The sequence below is a fragment of the Electrophorus electricus genome, chromosome 17, assembly GCF_013358815.1.
Source record: "Electrophorus electricus isolate fEleEle1 chromosome 17, fEleEle1.pri, whole genome shotgun sequence".
In the NCBI taxonomy this organism is placed as follows: domain Eukaryota; kingdom Metazoa; phylum Chordata; class Actinopteri; order Gymnotiformes; family Gymnotidae; genus Electrophorus; species Electrophorus electricus.
In genome coordinates, this window is record NC_049551.1 from 16486204 (window position 1) to 16498704 (window position 12501).

The 12501-nt window shown below is 55.1% G+C and overlaps 1 protein-coding gene across 2 annotated transcripts in view; it reads right to left on the reverse strand.

Annotated features, from left to right (window-relative positions):
- pi4kaa (phosphatidylinositol 4-kinase, catalytic, alpha a) overlaps nucleotides 1-12469 on the reverse strand; it is a 30992-nt gene extending 18523 nt beyond the window's left edge. For both annotated transcript variants that reach the window (XM_035535400.1, XM_035535399.1), the window contains exons 1-16: nucleotides 12307-12469; nucleotides 11477-11593; nucleotides 11254-11347; nucleotides 11079-11167; nucleotides 10750-10822; nucleotides 10373-10632; nucleotides 9913-9976; nucleotides 9487-9638; nucleotides 9332-9397; nucleotides 9143-9239; nucleotides 8191-8382; nucleotides 7990-8090; nucleotides 7402-7531; nucleotides 7114-7243; nucleotides 6675-6770; nucleotides 6365-6548 (exon numbers count right to left, since the gene is read on the reverse strand). In XM_035535400.1, coding sequence (XP_035391293.1) covers nucleotides 6365-6548; nucleotides 6675-6770; nucleotides 7114-7243; nucleotides 7402-7531; nucleotides 7990-8090; nucleotides 8191-8382; nucleotides 9143-9239; nucleotides 9332-9397; nucleotides 9487-9638; nucleotides 9913-9976; nucleotides 10373-10632; nucleotides 10750-10822; nucleotides 11079-11167; nucleotides 11254-11347; nucleotides 11477-11593; nucleotides 12307-12402 — 1941 coding nt within the window. In that variant the 5' untranslated portion in view covers nucleotides 12403-12469. The remainder of the gene's footprint in view (nucleotides 1-6364; nucleotides 6549-6674; nucleotides 6771-7113; nucleotides 7244-7401; nucleotides 7532-7989; nucleotides 8091-8190; nucleotides 8383-9142; nucleotides 9240-9331; nucleotides 9398-9486; nucleotides 9639-9912; nucleotides 9977-10372; nucleotides 10633-10749; nucleotides 10823-11078; nucleotides 11168-11253; nucleotides 11348-11476; nucleotides 11594-12306) is intronic.
- Between the last annotated feature and the right edge of the window lie 32 nt (nucleotides 12470-12501).

Here is a 12501-nt window from a genome sequence, read left to right on the forward strand (position 1 = left end):
ATGTGTGTGTGTGTGTGGACCCACGTTCCCTGTGATGTGTGTGTGTGTGTGGACCCACGTTCCCTGTGATGTGTGTGTGTGTGTGGACCCACGTTCCCTGTGATGTGTGTGTGTGTGTGGACCCACGTTCCCTGTGATGTGTGTGTGTGTGTGGACCCACGTTCCCTGTGATGTGTGTGTGTGTGTGGACCCACGTTCCCTGTGATGTGTGTGTGTGTGTGGACCCACGTTCCCTGTGATGTGTGTGTGTGTGTGGACCCACGTTCCCTGTGATGTGTGTGTGTGTGTGGACCCACGTTCCCTGTGATGTGTGTGTGTGTGTGGACCCACGTTCCCTGTGATGTGTGTGTGTGTGTGGACCCACGTTCCCTGTGATGTGTGTGTGTGTGTGGACCCACGTTCCCTGTGATGTGTGTGTGTGTGTGGACCCACGTTCCCTGTGATGTGTGTGTGTGTGTGGACCCACGTTCCCTGTGATGTGTGTGTGTGTGTGGACCCACGTTCCCTGTGATGTGTGTGTGTGTGTGGACCCACGTTCCCTGTGATGTGTGTGTGTGTGTGGACCCACGTTCCCTGTGATGTGTGTGTGTGTGTGGACCCACGTTCCCTGTGATGTGTGTGTGTGTGTGGACCCACGTTCCCTGTGATGTGTGTGTGTGTGTGGACCCACGTTCCCTGTGATGTGTGTGTGTGTGTGGACCCACGTTCCCTGTGATGTGTGTGTGTGTGTGGACCCACGTTCCCTGTGATGTGTGTGTGTGTGTGGACCCACGTTCCCTGTGATGTGTGTGTGTGTGTGGACCCACGTTCCCTGTGATGTGTGTGTGTGTGTGGACCCACGTTCCCTGTGATGTGTGTGTGTGTGTGGACCCACGTTCCCTGTGATGTGTGTGTGTGTGTGGACCCACGTTCCCTGTGATGTGTGTGTGTGTGTGGACCCACGTTCCCTGTGATGTGTGTGTGTGTGTGGACCCACGTTCCCTGTGATGTGTGTGTGTGTGTGGACCCACGTTCCCTGTGATGTGTGTGTGTGTGTGGACCCACGTTCCCTGTGATGTGTGTGTGTGTGTGGACCCACGTTCCCTGTGATGTGTGTGTGTGTGTGGACCCACGTTCCCTGTGATGTGTGTGTGTGTGTGGACCCACGTTCCCTGTGATGTGTGTGTGTGTGTGGACCCACGTTCCCTGTGATGTGTGTGTGTGTGTGGACCCACGTTCCCTGTGATGTGTGTGTGTGTGTGGACCCACGTTCCCTGTGATGTGTGTGTGTGTGTGGACCCACCTTCCCTGTGATGTGTGTGTGTGTGTGGACCCACGTTCCCTGTGATGTGTGTGTGTGTGTGGACCCACGTTCCCTGTGATGTGTGTGTGTGTGTGGACCCACGTTCCCTGTGATGTGTGTGTGTGTGTGGACCCACGTTCCCTGTGATGTGTGTGTGTGTGTGGACCCACGTTCCCTGTGATGTGTGTGTGTGTGTGGACCCACGTTCCCTGTGATGTGTGTGTGTGTGTGGACCCACGTTCCCTGTGATGTGTGTGTGTGTGTGGACCCACGTTCCCTGTGATGTGTGTGTGTGTGTGGACCCACGTTCCCTGTGATGTGTGTGTGTGTGTGGACCCACGTTCCCTGTGATGTGTGTGTGTGTGTGGACCCACGTTCCCTGTGATGTGTGTGTGTGTGTGGACCCACGTTCCCTGTGATGTGTGTGTGTGTGTGGACCCACGTTCCCTGTGATGTGTGTGTGTGTGTGGACCCACGTTCCCTGTGATGTGTGTGTGTGTGTGGACCCACGTTCCCTGTGATGTGTGTGTGTGTGTGGACCCACGTTCCCTGTGATGTGTGTGTGTGTGTGGACCCACGTTCCCTGTGATGTGTGTGTGTGTGTGGACCCACGTTCCCTGTGATGTGTGTGTGTGTGTGGACCCACGTTCCCTGTGATGTGTGTGTGTGTGTGGACCCACGTTCCCTGTGATGTGTGTGTGTGTGTGGACCCACGTTCCCTGTGATGTGTGTGTGTGTGTGGACCCACGTTCCCTGTGATGTGTGTGTGTGTGTGGACCCACGTTCCCTGTGATGTGTGTGTGTGTGTGGACCCACGTTCCCTGTGATGTGTGTGTGTGTGTGGACCCACGTTCCCTGTGATGTGTGTGTGTGTGTGGACCCACGTTCCCTGTGATGTGTGTGTGTGTGTGGACCCACGTTCCCTGTGATGTGTGTGTGTGTGTGGACCCACGTTCCCTGTGATGTGTGTGTGTGTGTGGACCCACGTTCCCTGTGATGTGTGTGTGTGTGTGGACCCACGTTCCCTGTGATGTGTGTGTGTGTGTGGACCCACGTTCCCTGTGATGTGTGTGTGTGTGTGGACCCACGTTCCCTGTGATGTGTGTGTGTGTGTGGACCCACGTTCCCTGTGATGTGTGTGTGTGTGTGGACCCACGTTCCCTGTGATGTGTGTGTGTGTGTGGACCCACGTTCCCTGTGATGTGTGTGTGTGTGTGGACCCACGTTCCCTGTGATGTGTGTGTGTGTGTGGACCCACGTTCCCTGTGATGTGTGTGTGTGTGTGGACCCACGTTCCCTGTGATGTGTGTGTGTGTGTGGACCCACGTTCCCTGTGATGTGTGTGTGTGTGGACCCACGTTCCCTGTGATGTGTGTGTGTGTGTGGACCCACCTTCCCTGTGATGTGTGTGTGTGTGTGGACCCACCTTCCCTGTGATGTGTGTGTGTGTGGACCCACCTTCCCTGTGATGTGTGTGTGTGTGGACCCACCTTCCCTGTGATGTGTGTGTGTGTGGACCCACCTTCCCTGTGATGTGTGTGTGTGTGGACCCACCTTCCCTGTGATGTGTGTGTGTGTGTGGACCCACCTTCCCTGTGATGTGTGTGTGTGTGGACCCACCTTCCCTGTGATGTGTGTGTGTGTGGACCCACCTTCCCTGTGATGTGTGTGTGTGGACCCACCTTCCCTGTGATGTGTGTGTGTGTGGACCCACCTTCCCTGTGATGTGTGTGTGTGTGGACCCACCTTCCCTGTGATGTGTGTGTGTGGACCCACCTTCCCTGTGATGTGTGTGTGTGTGTGGACCCACCTTCCCTGTGATGTGTGTGTGTGTGTGGACCCACCTTCCCTGTGATGTGTGTGTGTGTGTGGACCCACCTTCCCTGTGATGTGTGTGTGTGTGTGGACCCACCTTCCCTGTGATGTGTGTGGACCCACCTTCCCTGTGATGTGTGTGGACCCACCTTCCCTGTGATGTGTGTGTGTGTGTGGACCCACCTTCCCTGTGATGTGTGTGTGTGTGTGGACCCACCTTCCCTGTGATGTGTGTGTGTGTGTGGACCCACCTTCCCTGTGATGTGTGTGTGTGTGTGGACCCACCTTCCCTGTGATGTGTGTGTGTGTGTGTGGACCCACCTTCCCTGTGATGTGTGTGGACCCACCTTCCCTGTGATGTGTGTGGACCCACCTTCCCTGCGATGTGTGTGTGTGCGGACCCACCTTCCCTGTGATGTGTGTGGACCCACCTTCCCTGTGATGTGTGTGGACCCACCTTCCCTGTGATGTGTGTGTGTGTGTGGACCCACCTTCCCTGTGATGTGTGTGTGTGTGTGGACCCACCTTCCCTGTGATGTGTGTGTGTGTGTGGACCCACCTTCCCTGTGATGTGTGTGTGTGTGTGGACCCACCTTCCCTGTGATGTGTGTGTGTGTGTGGACCCACCTTCCCTGTGATGTGTGTGTGTGTGTGTGGACCCACCTTCCCTGTGATGTGTGTGGACCCACCTTCCCTGTGATGTGTGTGGACCCACCTTCCCTGCGATGTGTGTGTGTGCGGACCCACCTTCCCTGCGATGTGTGTGTGTGCGGACCCACCTTCCCTGTGATGTGTGTGTGTGTGTGGACCCACCTTCCCTGTGATGTGTGTGTGTGTGTGGACCCACCTTCCCTGTGATGTGTGTGGACCCACCTTCCCTGTGATGTGTGTGGACCCACCTTCCCTGCGATGTGTGTGGACCCACCTTCCCTGCGATGTGTGTGGACCCACCTTCCCTGCGATGTGTGTGTGTGCGGACCCACCTTCCCTGCGATGTGTGTGTGTGCGGACCCACCTTCCCTGCGATGTGTGTGTGTGCGGACCCACCTTTCCTGCGATGTGTGTGTGTGCGGACCCACCTTTCCTGCGATGTGTGTGTGTGCGGACCCACCTTCCCTGCGATGTGTGTGTGTGCGGACCCACCTTCCCTGCGATGTGTGTGTGTGCGGACCCACCTTCCCTGCGATGTGTGTGTGTGCGGACCCACCTTCCCTGCGATGTGTGTGTGTGCGGACCCACCTTCCCTGCGATGTGTGTGTGTGCGGACCCACCTTCCCTGCCGTGACCGCGTGCTCACCTTCCCTGCCGTGACCGCGTGCTCACCTTCCCTGCCGTGACCGCGTGCTCACCTTCCCTGCCGTGACCGCGTGCTCACCTTCCCTGCCGTGACCGCGTGCGCGTACTCACGTTCCCTGCCGTGACCGCGTGCGCGTACTCACGTTCCCTGCCGTGACCGCGTGCGCGTACTCACGTTCCCTGCCGTGACCGCGTGCGCGTACTCACGTTCCCTGCCGTGACCGCGTGCGCGTACTCACGTTCCCTGCCGTGACCGCGTGCGCGTACTCACGTTCCCTGCCGTGACCGCGTGCGCGTACTCACGTTCCCTGCCGTGACCGCGTGCGCGTACTCACGTTCCCTGCCGTGACCGCGTGCGCGTACTCACGTTCCCTGCCGTGACCGCGTGCGCGTACTCACGTTCCCTGCCGTGACCGCGTGCGCGTACTCACGTTCCCTGCCGTGACCGCGTGCGCGTACTCACGTTCCCTGCCGTGACCGCGTGCGCGTACTCACGTTCCCTGCCGTGACCGCGTGCGCGTACTCACGTTCCCTGCCGTGACCGCGTGCGCGTACTCACGTTCCCTGCCGTGACCGCGTGCGCGTACTCACGTTCCCTGCCGTGACCGCGTGCGCGTACTCACGTTCCCTGCCGTGACCGCGTGCGCGTACTCACGTTCCCTGCCGTGACCGCGTGCGCGTACTCACGTTCCCTGCCGTGACCGCGTGCGCGTACTCACGTTCCCTGCCGTGACCGTGTGCTCGCGTACTCACGTTCCCTGCCGTGACCGTGTGCTCGCGTACTCACGTTCCCTGCCGTGACCGTGTGCTCGCGTACTCACGTTCCCTGCCGTGACCGTGTGCTCGCGTACTCACGTTCCCTGCCGTGACCGCGTGCGCGTACTCACGTTCCCTGCCGTGACCGCGTGCGCGTACTCACGTTCCCTGCCGTGACCGCGTGCGCGTACTCACGTTCCCTGCCGTGACCGCGTGCGCGTACTCACGTTCCCTGCCGTGACCGCGTGCGCGTACTCACGTTCCCTGCCGTGACCGTGTGCTCGCGTACTCACGTTCCCTGCCGTGACCGTGTGCTCGCGTACTCACGTTCCCTGCCGTGACCGTGTGCTCGCGTACTCACGTTCCCTGCCGTGACCGTGTGCTCGCGTACTCACGTTCCCTGCCGTGACCGTGTGCTCGCGTACTCACGTTCCCTGCCGTGACCGTGTGCTCGCGTACTCACGTTCCCTGCCGTGACCGTGTGCTCGCGTACTCACGTTCCCTGCCGTGACCGTGTGCTCGCGTACTCACGTTCCCTGCCGTGACCGTGTGCTCGCGTACTCACGTTCCCTGCCGTGACCGTGTGCTCGCGTACTCACGTTCCCTGCCGTGACCGTGTGCGCGCGTACTCACGTTCCCTGCCGTGGCCGTGTGCGCGCGTACTCACGTTCCCTGCCGTGGCCGTGTGCGCGCGTACTCACGTTCCCTGCCGTGGCCGTGTGCGCGCGTACTCACGTTCCCTGCCGTGACCGTGTGCGCGCGTACTCACGTTCCCTGCCGTGACCGTGTGCGCGCGTACTCACGTTCCCTGCCGTGACCGTGTGCGCGCGTACTCACGTTCCCTGCCGTGACCGTGTGCGCGCGTACTCACGTTCCCTGCCGTGACCGTGTGCGCGCGTACTCACGTTCCCTGCCGTGACCGTGTGCGCGCGTACTCACGTTCCCTGCCGTGACCGTGTGCGCGCGTACTCACGTTCCCTGCCGTGACCGTGTGCGCGCGTACTCACGTTCCCTGCCGTGACCGTGTGCGCGCGTACTCACGTTCCCTGCCATGACCGTGTGCGCGCGTACTCACGTTCCCTGTGATGACCGTGTGCGAGCGTACTCACGTTCCCTGTGATGACCGTGTGCGTGCGTACTCACGTTCCCTGTGATGACCGTGTGCGTGTGTACTCACGTTCCCTGTGATGACCGTGTGTGTGCGTGTGTACTCACGTTCCCTGTGATGACCATGCAGCCCAGCTGGTCTATGATGAGCACGTCCAGCTGAGAGGGTGGCTGGCAGAACTTCTGCTGGAGGATCTGTAGAATGGGCTCCATCACGCGTGGCGTATCTCTGAGGGCCACGGCGATGTGCCCTAGGGCCCGGATGGTGTGGTCCGGAATCAGGTGGGCGTCCCTGCAAGGACACAGCGTAGCAGCCGCGTCAACACGCCAACACAGCCTGCGCGCTCACGCAAGCGACTTGGCAGGGCAAGAAGGCAGATTTAAAGGGTGTCATCTCCCAAAGGACACAGAGACGTACTTGTCGTTTTCCTGGGAGATGTAGAGACGATTGGAGAGGCTGGCAAGAAACGCCTCCACGATGACCGAGTCCATGGTCAGACCCGCTTTCAAGCACCTAAAACGGACCACCAGTTATCAGAAACTGCAGTGGACTGAACAAGTTCTAAAGACTAAGTAAAGTCGTGATAAGATTGCAGACTGCATTTTACAGTTTATAGATTACAGTATTTTCAGGCCATGTTTTCTGATCTTTCCACCATGGGCGACCACAGTGAGCAGGCTGCCAAGTTACGCTCTGCATGGCAACTGCAACATACAGAAACACGTAAATACTGAGTTTCCAGCGTAACCCCGACTACTTACAGCCCAGTCTGTTCCTGAGCAGAGCAGTGCATCTGCTTTTCACACGGTTAATCTGCCAGCTGCACCTCACATACTTCAAACTGGCGTTCCCTCACCTGCAGATGTTGTCTATGGAGATGTCTCGGAGCTGCTCATACATGGAGGGCTGGCTTTTCTTACTGGAGTGTGCGCTGAAGGTGGACTGGGAGTGCTCGTTGGTCACGTGGATCTTGATCTCTCCGGTCCCTACGGGAGTGAAACGAGACTCGTTCAACTTCCAGAGGCTCGCTGTGGTCGGACCTCCCGATCAACTCACAAACAAACCCCCGCGTTGCCACGGCGCGTGCACACATGCAGGTGCAGCGGTGGTAACACTCCTCGTCCGCCGAGCAGGCGCGACTCACCAGTGGCGTATTGACTGTGGTATTTGTAGAGTTTAACCAGCACGGGAGAAGGAACCACCAGGAAGTCTCTGAGGGACATGGTGACAGAGTGGGCCACCACAGGGAAGCGCTCGCACAGACGGCCCAGACCCTGAAACAACACCCCTTCAACGTCACATCCATTCTTCACATAACACTGTGCTCACAGACCCAACACTTCATAGCCAGCCTCTAAGATTGGAGATCTCCGTTACCATGCAACAATACTTCCAATCTAGAAGGGTCCACAGCCTGGCGTCTCATGCATTCAAACTACTGGTCACGCCTTGTCACATCCCAGTGCTTCACGGACAGCGTTCTGTGCGGCTAAGGCTCAAGTCTAACTCTCAGCTGCAGGGCTCTGAGGAGGCCAGACGAGGATGGACCCCCCCCCCCCCTTTGAGTCTTGGTTCCTCTCAAGGTTTCTTCCACATGCTCTAGAAGTTCTTCCTTGCTACTGTTGTCCTTGGACTCTGACTTGTGTAAAGCTGCTTTGTGACAACAGAAGTAAGAAAGGCTTCAAGCACACCCCCTGGTCCCCTGCCCCACCCCCTGAGCAGGAGCACTCACCTGCAGGCAGCAGATCAGCAGAGGCATGTGGGCAATGATGACTTTACTGGACGTCTTGGACTGCAGCTTCTCTGACAACCTGGTGCAAAGATTCTCAGCACCTGCCGCAAACACAACCGATAAGCCAACACATGCCACGGCACTGCCAACGGACGTCCCACGCTTCCGGACGGTGGGGGGAGGTGGGGGCCGGGCGCTTACCTTGTTCCTCTGTGACGGCCCACACCATGAGATCCACGCAGGCGGCGTTGGCCTGGCAGCGGAGTTTAAGAGGGCTGAGCTGACTGGACAGGCCCTCAGCATCATGCAGCACACGCTGCAGCTCCGACTGGCTGTTGCTGAACTCCTCCAGCACGAAGTCGTGCACATCCTTCACGAAGGCCGTGTGCAGGTCTGGACAAGCAAATGCAGGTGGAAAGCAGGACCAGATTTGTCAGGACTGTGGCTTTTCTGCAGGTTTAGGTTGGCACACGGAGGGTTGGCGTCATGTCTGCTTTTCTGGATGGCAGCGTTTTCCCTCTTAAACCATTTGCATGTGGATGACACCATCACACAGCCCCCCCCCCGTGCGCTCTCCGTGGTGCTGAAGCCGCACTCCCTGACGGATTTCAGCAGCACTGTTTTGGACCTTCGGAGGAGCCAATGCAGCCACTACGGGGGAGAACCTGGTGCGGTCTCACTTTCGGCAGCGACAGAGACATCACCCGGGCACAGGGAAGAGGAAACGGGCTCCTCTCTAACCAGACTCTGTCTGACCCATCCCCCCCAGAGCCTGGATACGCCTCAGCATTCAGCCCTGGCACGCGGCGCTCCAGGAAAGTGACAAAAAACAAACAAACAAAAAGAAGCAAAAAAAAAACAAAAAACAAAAGCCCTGTGAAAATCCCGCTCCTCTGGAGTTCGGCTACCTTGGGTGTGTGCTCCGTCCTGACAACACACATGGTCGTTATTAGTCAGGTGGCTGGACTGGTGTGAACCAGTGTGCATTTGATCTAGTTTAGCTTTAAATGATGGAATTCAATTAATTGAGGAAATGAATGAATGTGACTCAGTTTCATGTCTCCTCATGCACACACACACACACACACACACACACAATCACCATCAACATGGAGTGTTACAGTACTAAAGAGTATTCCAATACACTTCTTACCTTTTGTATTGTACAGAGTGTCCCTCAACATTTTAAATATGGCCACATAAAGAGGATCACTGAAGGTTTTGTAGAACAGGGTCACACCTGGATTAGTCTGGAAGAGAAAGCACACATTAGTGTGAACGCAACTCCTCCGCCTCCAGACCGACACAACACCAAACAACAGCAGGGGAGTGTGTGGTCTACCTCCAGAAACTCAACCAAGGTCTGATCCACAGTCTTTAAAAACGACTCGGCCACAAACTGCTCAACCTGTCGGGAAGAGAGCATCAGTACACACGTGCGTCTGTGCCGAGGTGCGCGGGGGAGGTTACAGAAGTTCGTGCACGCGGGACACGGACCATGTGTAGGAGACGCCTCAGCACATCCAGGGGCACGTCGAAGCCCTTGGCACTGCTGCCAGTGAAGAGAGGAGAGATGGAGAAACTGGAACTGACGGTGGAGAAGTAGTAGACAGGGTCCACGGTGCTGCCGTCCGGCAGGTACGATCCAGCTGCGAAGTGCGCGCACAAACATTTAGTTCCCTGCCCTACATTACTGGCCTGGAGCAATTAAAATTCAAGCCACTAGACCGCTGGCAGAAGAGCTGCTCAAAGGGCACAAACGAACCACGCCTTCAGTTACACGATAAAGCCCATCATAAAGCTAAATGATTCGTGCTCCATTATACATCAGTGAGCACAGGCGCTTTAACAAGCTAGGGGGCGCCATCCTATTATGAAGGAAATGCACCGTAGGTTCTGAGAAGACGTCATAGCTGGCGTTACCTTCGAAGTAATGAGCAGAGGGGTTAGCGGGGGACCCTGGTAGCCCCGTGCGCTCTGGACTGGCCTGGTACCAAAACATGGAAGACAACACACTGCATCATTGTGTTCAACCTCACGTCCTGTCAATCACAGGTCTGATACACCCACTGAACCACAAAAAAAAGCCCTGAAAAAAACAACTTTTACTGTTTTACTATTCAGAAGCTGAAAGGCAGAATCTCTGGGGCAAAGCCTTGTATAGTTTTACACTCTTCAGGGTGTTATATAAAAATGCCAATAAAAAAAGAAACCATGGTGACACAATTGTGTTTGGCATGATATCAACTTTAAGATCGAGCTTGTGTTCCTTATTCGCCCGTTAGCATTACTGGCCGAGCCAGCACTGTAAGCCATCTATCTCTCAACTAAACAAAATCAGGTGTGCCCCTTGCTGGCGGCAGGTTGCACTGCAGCGGGGCACCTGGGAGATGCTGGACACACTGCTGGCTTTTTGCCGGAGCGTGTCGCTCTGGCAGGCGGTGAGGAGCGAGCTGGGAAGGATGGAGCGAAAGTCGTTGAAGGAACGCCGGCGTGTCGACTCGACGTCCTCGGCCACGCCCGCGGACTGCAGCACAGCCCGGGGGAACAGCTTGGAGAGCAGCGGCTCCTCTGTGTTACTATAGCGACCAAACGCCCGCGCCACGCCAATCAGGCACGGCACTGCATAGCGACATAGGAGTTCTGGGTGAAGAAATCATAACAGAGACATCTTTAAAAATAATAAAAATGCAAGCTGCACACAACTTGTGTTTACATGCACACACACGCACGCACACGCACATGCGCGCACACACCTACCTTTGTCTTGTCCTTCAGGGTTCCCGCATATCTCCAGGAGAACCTGCATGAGGTCCATAACAGCTTCCAAAATCTGTAGGAGACATCAAGAACATGCCACTCAACCCCCATCATTTAATGTTTGCTTCTTAACAGCTTACATTTCTCTGAAACAGAAGCCAAGGGGTCATAGCTTAGGTGAAAACTGAATTTTCAGGACAATAGGAGTTTCAGGAGTTTCACCAAGAAATCCAGGTCAGACTAGCCTAAAAGCTAGATGTGTCTAATTATTTACATAAACTCCTGCTGCTCTTGGTCACTCCAACAGGCTGTAGCACTACTGCACACACCTGAGTTCGCAAGCTCTCATCTCTCTGGGCCACATCAGAGAGCACAGTCACCAGGCAAAAGCAGAAGTTCTCAGCAACAGGGAGGGTGTCTGCAACAGTGACATGCACAAAGACAGTAAGAAAAAAGCCATAAGAAATATCAAGAAGTACTTTAGGAAACGTCTGAGCTGCCTGCCTCTCCCTTTCCGTTCTGAGCTCTCCTCGATCCACTGCACTCGCGGTAGTCCCTTCAGTAAACCCAGAAGGTAAGGGACAATTGTGTCTTTGTGCTGAAGAGAAAGAAAACAGACAAAAAAAACAGTTTGGTTCAAAGGCGGGGGCGGGGGGTAAAGGACACATTAAATATTTGCCACACATTCACTTGAAACACTTTTAAAGTTCATCATCTTTATTTGCACCTGCAGATCAGATTCCACTAGGAAGATACCCAGTGCTATTACAGCGTCTCTCCTCCGCTCGTCCAGCTGGGACACACCTCGGAAGTCCACTGGACACATGCATTGTAGCTTCTGAACCTAAATAGGCATCCATCAACCAGTTAGTTAACAAATCAACAAACTGGTCAGCATTTGTCCGTTTGTCGATATTAATTAACTTTCACGTAAACAGTAGTATGTAAAGCAGACTGGTGATAGCTAGGTCAGAGACGTCGATATATCACATATATTAACTATACAATCCGGTATTAATATAAGATAACTTCCAAAATAACACACATTTAAGGTCAACGACATTAAGCTAAAGAATACTCTCATACTGTCAGCAGAATAGTGACCCTTTTCGAAGAACTGATAAACAAGCTCCGACTGCAACACTAGTTTTTTTTTGCACAAACAGCTCGACACTGTTTCTTGGGTCGGAGCAGGACGGGCACATTAGCCCGCAGGCTAGTTAGCTGTTAGCTCCCTGACGCAAAGGCCGCTAAAGGCGACCGAGCTGAACGGGTCATTGGCCATTTCCGTTCAGTCAGTTCCTATTCAGTCATCTGGTTGCATTACTTTACTCTCATTCTTTTACAAAACCAAAAATTAATGAATAATGTCAACAAGTTACGTAGTTATCGAGCTAGGTAGCAAGCTAAAGACTGTGTACAGAAGGCTGACAGGCTAGGATAGCCAAGGCTAGCTAAACCCGTAGGGGACTATGGGAGGGAAGTTAGCATTAGCTTGCTAGCTAATGCTAGTTTACGTGACACCTATCAAATGTTAACCTAGTTACGATACGCTACCTTGTCAATGGGAGCTTGGCGATGAGCAGCCAATGACCGGGCCAATGACAATACTGTGTTAAAATAAAATCCTCTTGACCCCCCTTTTGCCGACATTGTTTATTTATAAAAGAAATAAATTAAACGTTGTTACATCTTCCAGGTAGTGAATCGCCTGCTAAGGACAAATATGTACCAACAATACGGAACGCTAGG